We start from the raw sequence: 13658 nt of genomic DNA on the forward strand, positions 1-13658 counted from the left end.
GCCACTGGCAAAAAATATTTCCGGCGGTTCAGTGGGTCTGAACTCTCCTATCTAGGAATCCCTATCTACCCACGGCATGCACTTCCTGTCTAGGACCACGGCATGCACTTCCTGTCTAGGACCACGGCATGCACTTCCTGTCTAGGACCACGGCATGCACTTCCCTGTCTAGGACCACGGCATGCACTTCCCTGTCTAGGACCACGGCATGCACTTCCTGTCTAGGACCACGGCATGCACTTCCTGTCTAGGACCACGGCATGCACTTCCTGTCTAGGACCACGGCATGCACTTCCTTGTCTAGGACCACGGCATGCACTTCCTTGTCTAGGACCACGGCATGCACTTCCTTGTCTAGGACCACGGCATGCACTTCCCTGTCTAGGACCACGGCATGCACTTCCCTGTCTAGGACCACGGCATGCACTTCCCTGTCTAGGACCACGGCATGCACTTCCTGTCTAGGACCACGGCATGCACTTCCTGTCTAGGACCACGGCATGCACTTCCTGTCTAGGACCATGGCATGCACTTCCCTGTCTAGGACCATGGCATGCACTTCCCTGTCTAGGACCACGGCATGCACTTCCCTGTCTAGGACCACGGCATGCACTCCCCTGTCTAGGACCACGGCATGCACTTCCCTGTCTAGGACCACGGCATGCACTTCCTGCGCTCCTGTATTGACAAACATACCTTCAACTTGTTATGGAGCTCATGAGATAAAAACGTAATTCCTGTCATTTTATTCCATGTTGCGTCGAAAGATGTTTTAACATATTTCTGGTGTTTCCACCCTTACTTGAAATGAATGATCATTTACAGATGTTTTTTTACAAGTAACATGCCGGCATTGATAGATGGAGAATCAATAACCTGGGATGTTATTGATACCGATGGATTGAAAAATGTGTTACTGGTTCTCAACTGGAACTGGTTCTCGATTCCCATCCCTACTGGGCACTGCTTCATGGTCTCAGGTCTGCGACGTCACTAGGGATTGGGCCGTTATTAGAAAACACCCCAGTAGACGGTTATACCTTCTAGCAGACTTTCAACATGACTCGAACCTGTAGCAAATGTATGGCAAGTAGCTTCTCTCTCTCTCTCTCTCTCTCTCTCTCTCTCTCTCTCTCTCTCTCTCTCTCTGTCTCTCTCTCTGTCTCTCTCTCTCGCCATCATTACAAGCCAGGAAGTGTGATTTAAGGCCTCAGATAAGAGTGTTTGGGTTGGGGTTAGGCCTTGTGATGCCCCTGTGCAAGTTTTATTTGGACAACGTCTATTAAACAAACATTAGTGGGTAAAATAATTGCAAAGTACAGATGGAGCCGATATTGCCAAAAGTAAACCAGTATAACCGGAGTAATACCAGATAACAACCATGCTGCACCATGATTAACCCAACTCCTTTGCAGTGTGAATATGATGTTAATATGCCACCTACCACCAATTACCTCCTCAGATCTGTTTGCTCAGTTGGAGCAGAGAAGAAGTAAACCAACAGACTCTGTTGACAATAGAAACACCAAGAGACAATAGAGACAAACAGGAGGGGTACCCTAACCAGTAAGGGTTAGGGTAAGCAGCAAGAACAACCAGGCGGATCACGGATACTATAGGAGGCGGACAAACACCATCTGGGATATAAACATGTTGTCCCACCACCACCAGCCAGTGAGCTACGAGCTCCATGACTCCATCCATCCAGCCCTGCCCCTGCCCTGCCCCCTCCCAGCCCAGCCCTGCCCTGCCCCCCTCCCCCTCCCCTCCCCTCCCCTGCCCTGCCCTGTGGTTCCCCAGACTGCACAGCCAGGCCTGGTTGGAGGGGGTGGGGGGGTGGGACCTCCAGAGGGACGGGGGGGGACGGGGGGGGAACAAACAGGCCTATTCATCCAGTCCCACAGCGGAGCCACCAGGCTGGCCACAGAGCCGCCTCTCTCCCTCCCCTCTCCCTCCTCTCTCCCTCCTCTCTCCCTCCTCTCTCCCTCCTCTCTCCCTCCTCTCTCCCTCTCTCCTCCCTCCTCTCTCCCTCCTCTCTCCCTCCTCTCTCCCTCCTCTCTCCCTCCTCTCTCCCTCCTCTCTACCTCCTCTCTCCCTCTCTCCTCCCTCTCTCCTCCCTCCTCTCTCCCTCCTCTCTCCCTCCCTCTCTCCCTCCTCTCTCCCTCCTCTCTCCCTCCTCTCTCCCTCCTCTCTCCCTCCTCTCCCCCTCCTCTCTCCCTCCTCTCTCCCTCCGTCTCTCCCTCCTCTCTCCCTCCTCTCTCCCTCCTCTCTCTCTCCTCTCTCCCTCCTCTCTCCCTCCTCTCTCTCTCCTCTCTCTCTCCTCTCTCCCTCCTCTCTCCCTCCTCTCTCTCTCCTCTCTCCCTCCTCTCTCCCTCCTCTCTCCCTCCTCTCTCCCTCCTCTCTCCCTCCGTCTCTCCCTCCTCTCTCCCTCCTCTCTCCCTCCTCTCTCCCTCCTCTCTCTCTCCTCTCTCCCTCCTCTCTCTCTCCTCTCTCCCTCCTCTCTCTCTCCTCTCTCTCTCCTCTCCCTCCGTCTCTCCCTCCTCTCTCCCTCCTCTCTCCCTCCCTCTCTCCCTCCTCTCTCCTCCCTCCTCTCTCCCTCCTCTCTCCCTCCTCTCTCCCTCCCTCTCTCCCTCCTCTCTCCCTCCGTCTCTCCCTCCTCTCTCCCTCCTCTCTCCCTCCTCTCTCCCTCCTCTCTCCCTCCCCTCCCCCCCCCCTGGCCCAGCAGAGACACGTGATATCTGAGCTCCATTCATTCTGCCCAGCAGACTGCGTTAGCGACATAGGTACACAGCAGCTCACTGTTACCCTCCAACATGACTCGTCAATGAGCCCTTGTTGGGTTTCATATTAGGACTGGTCCAGCAGGCCGCTACGTGGCTGGCCAATTAGGAACGCTACGAGACAGCTGATCTGAGCGAGGTGTGTGTGTGCTGTATGTTACTGGACAGTTCTATAGCCTATAATTGTGAAATAAAGGGCCTGATTTAAATACATAACAAGCTTATGTAAACAGGCATATATAAAGCAGTTATAATCTAAACATTTAACTAGTTAAATACAATACAAACATTTGTAAACATCTTCACCCAGACCCTGTCATACATTAGTACATATGACAGGGTATGACCAGACGCTGTCATACATTAGTACATATGACAGGAGGGTCTGACCAGACGCTGTCATACATTAGTACATATGACAGGAGGGTCTGACCAGACGCTGTCATACGTTAGTGTGTCTGTGTGACCAGCCACAGCTGGAGGAGGAACAGAAGTACTCATGGTGCCTTCAGCTGTAGGGAGGTGAGGTAATAGATGAGGTAATAGGTGAGGTAATAGATGAGGTAGTAGGTGAGGTAATAGATGAGGTAATAGGTGAGGTAATAGATGAGGTAATAGATCCCTGGTGTAAATAAGCACTAGAACGACCCGCCCAGTCGGAGTTACAGTATTATATATATATATATATATACTAACCCTAACCCTATATATATATATATATATATATATATATATATGACAGCCGAGGTTAAGTTGTACACTGTGTCCTTTCACCTTGTCAGAAGACAGACGCTGATTTCTACACCAGCCTAAACGGTACACATGTCAATTAATATTAATATTTCTCTCCAATTTCATCATATTTAATTATTAAGAAACACACACGTGTATGTATAATGTATGTCTGTAGATTGTCCGACGTTCATTATCAATTGCAAACTAAATCTGATTGGTTGAAGAGTTGAAGAGTTGTTCCTCGAATGCTTCATGTTCCCTCTTCCCCCGCTGGGAGCGGCGAGTTCCCGGGAGGCAAACGAACGCAGCATCAGTCCGTCCCGGGAGGACAGCGGTTACGGGACTCGGGAGGTTTCGCAGAGAAATCACTTCACTTCCAACAAAGCAGCACTGATATAATTTATCTGTCTAATTTAACTTAAAAAAAAAAATCCTCGCAGAACTTGACATTATTACAACAGCAGATCTATCCACATTCCGAAAACCCGAAAACCCGCTGACCGGCCAGTAACGCACCGCAGGACAGGACAGGGTTTAGGGGTTTAGGGTTTTCCAGGAGAGGGTTCTCAGAAGGTTTATCAGGTTTTTAAGTCAACTTCAGACGGCCGTGGATCCCAAGTGAAATGAACTGCTGACAAAACAAAACATGAACTCACTCAGAAGTCTTCAGGGTTAGTTTAGGGTTAGGGACCTTAGGGTTAATAGTCTCTTACCGTTTTCTGCTTCTTAATCTCAGACATCGCCGTCCCGTCCGAAACTTTTTTCCAGCCTTTCCTCCTGATGACAGCCTGTGTGATCACCTCCTGTAACTGTGTGATCACCTCCTGTAAGACGTGTTCAGTGATCAGTAATAAACCCGCTGGGATATGAACACTCAGGGCTTTAGTAGGAGACACGTAGCAGATCCAGACTTTGCCTTTTCTGCCTTCTGCCTGTTTCGTCCCTCCTACTTTTTCCCCTTTCAAGGAATCTACAGTTGCGAGTGCAGAATGCAGACAGACCCGCACACACACACACGCACGCACACGCACACACACACACACACACACACACACACACACACACACACACACACGCACACGCACACACACACACAGCAACGTCACACACACACGACACGTCCTGGGCTGAGCCTGGACAAAACCCTGAAACCTGAGAACATTCAGCGATGAATAATAATATTAACTACTTGCGACAGAACAATTGAATCTAATACAGCATATTCATGGTTTCTGTTTGAGCAGAGTTGCAGATCTATTGAAAAAGAGGCTGAGAGGAATTAATGAAGGTTTCATCAAACCACAAAACTCTGCATTTATTAAGAAGGCATTTATTATCTTACTTCAGAAGTTCCACACAAAAAAACAATCATATATGAAAATATTGCCTAGTATAAAGTCTAATGCACCATAAGGTAAAAACCCAAACTTTAAAAAGTGTTCTTGTTCAAAGTGATTCTTTTTGTTTATAAAGTCGTGAAGCATACATACACTGTTTAATCACACCTCTAAAAATAGATCTTATCTAACTACGGATGAAATCATCTCAGAACATTGTGCAAGAAAGAAAATCTGACCCTAAAAATCATCCAAACAAAGCAAACCTAGCGAAGGGTCCCTCTACCAGACATGAGGGTCCCTCTACCAGACATGAGGGTTCCTCTACCAGACATGAGGGTCCCTCTACCAGACATGAGGGTCCCTCTACCAGACATGAGGGTCCCTCTACCAGACATGAGGGTCCCTCTACCAGACATGAGGGTTCCTCTACCAGACATGAGGGTCCCTCTACCAGACATGAGGGTCCCTCTACCAGACATGAGGGTCCCTCTACCAGACATGAGGGTCCCTCTACCAGACATGAAGGGTTCCTCTACCAGACATGAGGGTCCCTCTACCAGACATGAGGGTCCCTCTACCAGACATGAGGTCTTTGATCAGGTAAAGTTCCACCGCATAGGACAATCACATATCAATCAATATAACATTGTGAAAAACCCACTATAAATATAAAGCTGACCCTCCTGTGAAAGGAGTTGGTTCAACAAACACCCTGCGTTTGCATTAGTGACCCGCAAAAGGAAAACAGAGCAAACATCAAATAATAATAATAATAATAATAATAATAATAATAATAAATAATAATAAACCTGTGCAGAAGTGACACCTGAATGAAGTGAGAGGATATAAGGTAAAAACCTGGTTAAACCTGGGTGTTGAACCGTTTCAGAGATACGACACCACACCATCAGAGAAACATCATCATATCACTTGTTGGGTCAAAACCATTAAACCATCAGACCCCTCTCTCCTATGAGACGCTCCTTCTAGTATGTTCTGCCTCACAGCTCAGGGTTAGGGTTAGAGCTCAGAGTTGTGGCTGGGCCTGGGCAGGGCTCAGGGTTAGGGTTAGAGCTCAGAGTTGTGGCTGGGCCTGGCCACCGCACACTCCTTGTCAAAGTTGCAGCCGTGCAGCAGGTCCTTGTAGGCCTCCCTGACCGCGTCGTACAGCGGGGCGGGGTGGTCGATGTCGGGGAAGTTCATGGGCGTCTCGTTGAGGAGGAACTGCAGCCTGAGGCCCTCGCTGCAGTCGTACAGGACGAACACCATGTTGGCGGCGTAGGGCAGGATCAGGCTGGTCCGGAAGCTCCGCTCCTGCTGGGACGAGAAGTTGTCGGCGGTCAGTGGCGTCTCGTCCCGGAAGAACCCCAGCAGAGTCAGGAGGGGGAGGAGGGTCTCTGCGTGGCCCACCTGGATGGTCACGGGCTCAGACACCTGGCCCAGCCTGCAGGGGGAGATAGGGTTAGACTCAGACTCTGGCCCAGCCTGCAGAGTTAGAGTCAGATAGGGTTAGATTTGGGGTTAGGGCAGGAGTCAGGGTTATAGGGTTAGATCAGTTAGGGTCAGGGTGAGGGTTAAGCCCAATTTATACTTCTGCGAGCCTGCGTCGTAGCCTGCGTAGGCCCGGAGCGCACCTCTCCAGAAATGTAACTACGCGGCATACCTACGCAGACCGTAAGCACTGTGATTGGTCCGCTTGGTAGCACGATTCCCACATGATTCCGACTTTCTCGTAGGCTTAAATGCGGAAGCCATGACAGAAATGTCATTTACTTTTTCTGTAATTACTTATTAATAAAGATTTGAAAAATTATGATAACCATCTTATTATCTTAGTTTTATGTAATTTCAATGCATTCTAGACATTTTCTTTACAACAAGCATAACAAAAAAAATCGCTATTATGCCGCTATGAGTACACCGACCAACGCGACGCAGACCGACCAACACAGAACTATAAATTGGGAGAGCCCTTGCGTAGGCTACGGCGTAGCCGCGCGTTAATTCGATGCAGAAGTATAAATTGGGCTTTAGGGTTAGGGAGAGGATATCACACCGAATATCAGAAGTCTCGTTGAGGAAGAACTGCAGCAGGAAGTCATTATCAGCCAGAAGTCATAATATCAGAAGTCATTAAGACGACCAGTGTCACTAATGACTACACTGTCACTTTAATTACCATATTATTAGGTTTAATCACTCCCCAAGGCATGTGTTGTGAAATCCATTAGGTGTTGTGAAATACATGAGGGGAGAAAAGGGATCAACTCTGTTCCTCAGTGCCATGTGGCAGGTAGCCTCAGTCATGGCCGTTGTAGCAGAGAGCTCTTAGGGAACAGTCTCTTTTACATAATGAATGAAAGGCTTACGTAACGTTACAGCACGTCTGTTCTAGTGACAGCTCTACGTAACGTTACAGCACGTCTGTTCTAGTGACAGCTCTACGTAACGTTACGGTACGTCTGTTCTAGTGACAGCTCTACGTAACGTTACAGCATGTCTGTTCTAGTGACAGCTCTACGTAACGTTACAGCATGTCTGTTCTAGTGACAGCTCTACGTAACGTTACGGTACGTCTGTTCTAGTGACAGCTCTACGTAACGTTACAGCATGTCTGTTCTAGTGACAGCTCTACGTAACGTTACGGTACGTCTGTTCTAGTGACAGCTCTAAGTAACGTTACAGCATGTCTGTTCTAGTGACAGCTCTACGTAACGTTACGGCACGTCTGTTCTAGTGACAGCTCTACAGCATGTTTACATTTCTGCACTTTGGAGGATTTGGAGAGTGAAGCATTTTTCTTTTGGCTCTTTACTCCAAAAGTGTGGATTTTAAATCAATTTAAAAATTGCAATACATAACTTTCTTTCCCCTTGAAAATGCCGACAGACCATGTTGAATCACTACTCTGCAGTCTGTGACACTGTGATTTTTTTGCTTGAATCACGACTCTGCAGTCTGTGACAGTGTGTGCACTTGCCTGGATTTGCTTTTCCAAAAATGTTGTCCCAGTTCCTTTTGTTTGTGTCTAACAGAGGCATGTAACCTCAGACACGTGGGTGTGTGTGTGTGTGTGTGTATGTGTGTGTGTGTGTGTGTGTGTGTGTGTATATCATTGGCTAACTACACTACTGTTTAAGGGCTGTGGTGGTAGAACGAGCTTCCCACTGCTCAGGACTGCAGAAAGAGAGAGAAATGTACTTCAGATAAAAGCGTCTGCTAATGTCAAACATGTAAATGTAAAATCAGGGCCCAAAAAGGTGACAACCTAACCCTACCCCTGCCTGTGGTGTCTAACAATGATGCACATGTAAGTATCGGCCCTGACCTTAACACCACACTAACACCTTAACCGCAAGCACCTTAACTGCACCTAGCTGCTGCCTGAAGCTGAACGTTATTTCAACAGCAGCAGAGTTTAGAGTTTAGACAGGAAGGTCACTCGCGTATCATGTGACTTGAATGAGACATAGAACCCCCCCACCTCACTTTTTTTGCAGAACAACATGGTTCATGTGGATGACCTATTTTGAGGTAAAAACCGAAAGGTAACACTTTGCTCCGCAGCATGTCACACTGCCAGACTCTGACCTTTGTAACGTGTCTTCTGATGATGTTTCCTAGTCAGCGTCCTGGTTGACATGACGGCCGTGTCTACGCTTCAGCTGAAACTGAGGGGGTTTGTCTGAAACTTTCAGATTCTGCAGATTTAGCGAATGTCAGTGTCTCTGGCTGGCTCATGTTTCAGGTCCTGGTTAGGGTTAGGGTTAGGGTTAACCTCCTGGTTAGGCTGGTTTGAAGGTCGTGTAGCTGAGACCTCCGCTGGGTCACAACGTGTAAATGATTGACAGATTCATTGTTTCAGTTAGAAGTTCCCATTGCAGTGAACAGTGACACAGTCACAGAGGAGCTTTACCATCATTATTTTTTTTGAGGGTCACCCAGATTGCTATTAACATTCTATTATTTTGGTGCCCTGAAATAGAGGGTGTATAAAATGTATAAAAAGTGATGTTGTTTCTAAACGGTGAAACCAATATTCCTACAAATAAACACCCTTAAATAAAAGCAGACAACCTGAACTTTAAACTCATTTAACAACAATGGCTTGATTTCTAATCCAAACCTGAGGATGGGAAAACGCTTCACTCTCCAAATGCTTATTCAGAGGCGCTGTGATCTGTTATAGACAATAACACTGTCAGAACCATTCACTGTTGGTTCATATTATTATTATTATTATTATTATTATTATTATTATCGTTGTTGTTGTTGTTGTTATTATCATTATCATTATTATTATTAGCTGACTGGCTCACCTGATCTCGTGGGCCACCCGGTCCAGGCGGGTGAACAGGTCGTGGAACAGCGTGCAGCTGGACTTGCGGCTGATGTCGTGGCCGTAGCCTCTCTTCCAGTACTGCTTCAGGTCGTTCTTGTACTCCAGAACCTGAAGGCCAAACACACTGTGAGTACATGTTACATAACAACACTGTGAGTACATGTTACATAACAACACTGTGAGTACATGTTACATAACAACACTGTGAGTACATGTTACATAACATAACCTATCTAACACTGTGAGTACATGTTACATAACATAACCTGAAGGCCCAACACTGTGAGTACATGTTACATAACATAACCTGAAGGCCCAACACTGTGAGTACATGTTACATAACATAACCTGAAGGCCCAACACTGTGAGTACATGTTACATAACATAACCTGAAGGCCCAACACTGTGAGTACATGTTACATAACATAACCTGAAGGCCAAACACACTGTGAGTACATGTTACATAACAACACTGTGAGTACATGTTACATAACCTGAAGGCCCAACACTGTGAGTACATGTTACATAACCTGAAGGCCAAACACTGTGAGTACATGTTACATAACATAACACTGTGAGTACATGTTACATAACATAACCTGAAGGCCCAACACTGTGAGTACATGTTACACAACATAACCTATCCAACACTGTGAGTACATGTTACATAACATCACCTATCTAACGATAATGTTATTGTTACATAATGTTACGTATGTTATGTCATATGTAACAATATGTTAATAACACATTATTAATAATAATAAGATGTAATCATATGTAATAACATAAGTACATGTTACATAACATGTCAACATGAAAAACTATTTTTTAAAGAAATATGGACATAGCAACATTGGTCTTCTTTCAAACAATATCTATAGTACAGGCGAAAAAAGCAATGAAAATGTAACTTTCTTATAAAATATTTTTTTTTTTTTTTACAAAGAAAGCCAATTCCCACTGAGGAGAAAGTTAGAAGTTAGGCCACCCTGTGCCCTAATAGCTGGTGGCAGCCTACCCCTAACCCTAGCCTCTGCCCTACCAGCTGCTGTTGCCCCCTTTGTCTGAAATAACCTCAGTCATATCTGTCTACCAGAGTACCTCTCTGACTGGGAGGATCATGTCTGTCTACCAGAGGACCTCTCTGACTGGGAGGATCATGTCTGTCTACCAGAGGACCTCTCTGACTGGGAGGATCATGTCTGTCTACCAGAGGACCTCTCTGACTGGGAGGATCATGTCTGTCTACCAGAGGACCTCTCTGACTGGGAGGATCATGTCTGTCTACCAGAGGACCTCTCTGACTGGGACGATCATGTCTGTCTACCAGAGGACCTCTCTGACTGGGAGGATCATGTCTGTCTACCAGAGGACCTCTCTGACTGGGAGGAAGCTTTTCCCACCTTCTGATACAATAAAGAAGTCATGGTGGATTCTCTGATGGTGAGCTGGCCAGGCCCTGCTGCAACAAAGCAGCCCCAGACCCAGACCCAGACATGTCCACCCCCATGCTTCACAGCTGGTACTAAGTAGGAACTAAAGCCTTGAATGAGGTTCTTTGGTTTGCACCAGACATGTCTTCTCTTACTGTGCCACTCGTACGCATCTACAGCCTTCTGTCTGAAGGCCTCAGAGCTCTTTGATTGTTGCTCCACTCACTTCAACAATCAAGAGCAAAGAGGTTTAAATAAGACGGCTCTTCCCAAATCCTCTCTAACAATGTCCTAATCATTTGCACCTGATGTGGTGCACTTGATTCTAATTTTAGGCATTTTAAGTAGTAATAAAAGTAATAACTTTTTCCTCACAAGAGAATTACATTTTAGAAATCATTTTTAAAAGACTTCTCTTCAGTTTTATTCATTTAGTTATATTCCCTCCATCTCTCAATGTTGTTAAATGAAGATCATATGTTTGATAAAGACAAAAGTTTCTCTCAGTGTGTCTCTTACCTGTGCGTCCTCCTCATCAAACAGGCGACACCAGGGGGAGTTCACTGACTTGATGGCAAACTCATATGAGCAGAGGAAGAAGGCCGCCTCCACCAGATCTGTCCACAACAACAAACACTGAGTCAGTCTGATCCACTGAGCCAGCGTCTGAAGTACACACGCCAAACACATGCAACTGTGTTATCAAAGGAGCAGAGAGTAACCTGGAGTGTAGTAACATTCTATTAACATTCTATTAACATTCTATTAGCATTATATAACATTCTATAACATTCTATAACATTCTATAACATTCTATCGTAGTGCCAAGGGTGATAATAGCCAATTAATAGGAAAATACCATATAAAACATGTTGCACTCTAGGTGGTAAGTGTAACACATGTGACTGTGTTATGAAAGTAGCAGAGAGTAAGAGTAACCTGGCGTGACGCGGCTGTAGGGAACATGTAGGCGATCGGCCATCTTCATCTGGACGGTCTTCATCTCTGGGCTGGAGGTCTTGAACAGGTCCACCTCCCTCAGCGCTGTCTTGCTGTTCTCCACGTCCTCAACGAACCGGCGGCACTGATCAAAGAACCTCATCAGCTCGTCGTTGACGTGGTGCATGTGCCAAGCTTCTGTAATGTGAACAGGAGGAGACAATGGTTTGGACTTGGTGGACGGTCACCAGCATGCTGCGATGAGTGGGGGGGATGACAAAATGGCCGTCATTAATTTTACATCATACAATATAAATGGACTGCACTTATATATAAATGGACTGCACTAAACCTAACAGCCTCTCATTCACCCGTTCACACACACATTCACACACCAATAGCAGCCAAGCTGCCAAGCAAGGCGCCGGCCCGCTCACTGGGAGCAATTTGGGGTTCAGTGTCTTGCCCAAGGACACTTCAACATGTGGCCAGCCGGGGTTTGAACCACCGATCTGCCAACCTTGCGATCATTAGACGCCGGCTCTACCTCCTGAACTACAATATTGTCAGCTTATCCTTTCCCTGGCCCGTTTTATCCACAAGTGGAACCCCCCCCATAATGCAAACATGTCAAGGTTCAGACTCACCTTTGTAGTTCCACAGGTGAAAGAGGCCCTCCTGAAAGGCCTCGATGCTGTCCACGCATCTGTGTTTGGAGCTGGTGATGAACCTGATCCCGTGGCTGCGGAGGTTCTTCTCTGAGATCAGCGAGGGGAACAGGGAGGCCAGCCTGACCGCCAGGTGTCTGTGGTCATCCCGACCTTTCTCCACCAGCTTACCATCCATGTCGTCGGTGTACCACATCTTCCAGCCGGTCTGGATCTCCTCCAGCCAGGGCTCGGTGCTGTGGGCCTCCTGCACCACCAGGTCGTACAGCCTCCGCATCCTCCTGATGTTCCTGGTGGTCGGGTATCTGGTCCCGTGTCGGATGATGGCGGTCAGGTGCACCGCGGTGCAGGAGCAGCATGGCGGCTGCAGGAGGGACGTGTTGACTGACAGGATGTCGTCACGCAGGTGCGGGTTCACCTCCTCGTATCTGCCTTTGGTGCCGAAGTAGGTGGCGATGTCCGGGATGTTTGACTGGACGCGGGTCAGGGAGCAGAACGCCCGGAGGCTGAACACGGTGAGGATGAACGTGTGTTTGGATAAAGCTGCTGTCATGTTGTCAGGTTAGTGGAGGTAGGAGGAGGCTCGCCCTTAGCCAGCTCTATGGCTGTGATGCCCAGCGACCAGATGTCAGCCTGCAGAGGGGAGACACACACACACACACACACACACACACACACACACACACACACACAGACACACACACACACACACAGACACACACACACACACACACACACACACAGACACACACACACACACACACACACACACAGACACACACACACACACACACACACACACACGCACACACGCACACACACACACACACACACACACACACACACACACACACAGACACACACACACACACACACACACACACACACACACACACAGACACACACACACACACACACACACACACACAGACATCAGTTAGGGGGGTCTCACAGATATCAACTATCATAACTCATAACTCATATGACGTCATAGGAGGTGATACTTACAGGAGCAGCGCTGACATGTGTGTTAGTGTTGGGAGGCTGTGTCGCTGTCCCACGGCACGTCAACACGTAATGACGTAAGCACGTCAACACGTAAATACGTCAGCACGTAAACACGTCAGCACGTAAACACGTAATCACGTCAGCACGTAAACACGTAAGCACGTAAACACGTAAGCACGTAAGCACGCAAACACGTAAACATTGAACGTTCAGCCTTTCGGCTGGCCAACGGTAAAGTCTCCCTGCGTTACTGAACAACATGAGTCAGAGTAGAAACGCGCGTCCAGAGGGATGACCCTGGCGGGCCTCTGTAGAAACGCGGGTCCAGAGGGATGACCCCGGCGGGCCTCCGTACGATGCTGCTCCGGATAAACTATATTTTAAATATTTTAATTTGAAAAGAAACAACT

General features: G+C 47.5%; 2 protein-coding genes across 2 annotated transcripts in view; both read right to left on the minus strand.

Moving 5' to 3' along the window:
• papss2b (3'-phosphoadenosine 5'-phosphosulfate synthase 2b) overlaps nucleotides 1–4363 on the minus strand; it is a 17119-nt gene extending 12756 nt beyond the window's left edge. The window contains exon 1 of the mRNA XM_080542018.1: nucleotides 4229–4363. Coding sequence (XP_080398144.1) covers nucleotides 4229–4255 — 27 coding nt within the window. The 5' untranslated portion in view covers nucleotides 4256–4363. The remainder of the gene's footprint in view (nucleotides 1–4228) is intronic.
• A 1018-nt stretch (nucleotides 4364–5381) lies between these two features.
• On the minus strand, nucleotides 5382–12793 carry minpp1b (multiple inositol-polyphosphate phosphatase 1b; the record flags this gene model as incomplete). Its single annotated transcript, XM_080541861.1, has 5 exons — nucleotides 5382–6299; nucleotides 9175–9305; nucleotides 11153–11250; nucleotides 11573–11770; nucleotides 12220–12793. The coding sequence occupies 5 exons, from the start codon at nucleotides 12791–12793 to the stop codon at nucleotides 5924–5926; spliced, it is 1377 nt and encodes a 458-aa protein (XP_080397987.1). The 3' UTR covers nucleotides 5382–5923.
• Nucleotides 12794–13658: the final 865 nt, after the last annotated feature.

Source organism: Nansenia antarctica (genome assembly GCF_963989245.1).
Source record: "Nansenia antarctica genome assembly, chromosome: 11".
NCBI lineage: Eukaryota > Metazoa > Chordata > Actinopteri > Argentiniformes > Microstomatidae > Nansenia > Nansenia antarctica.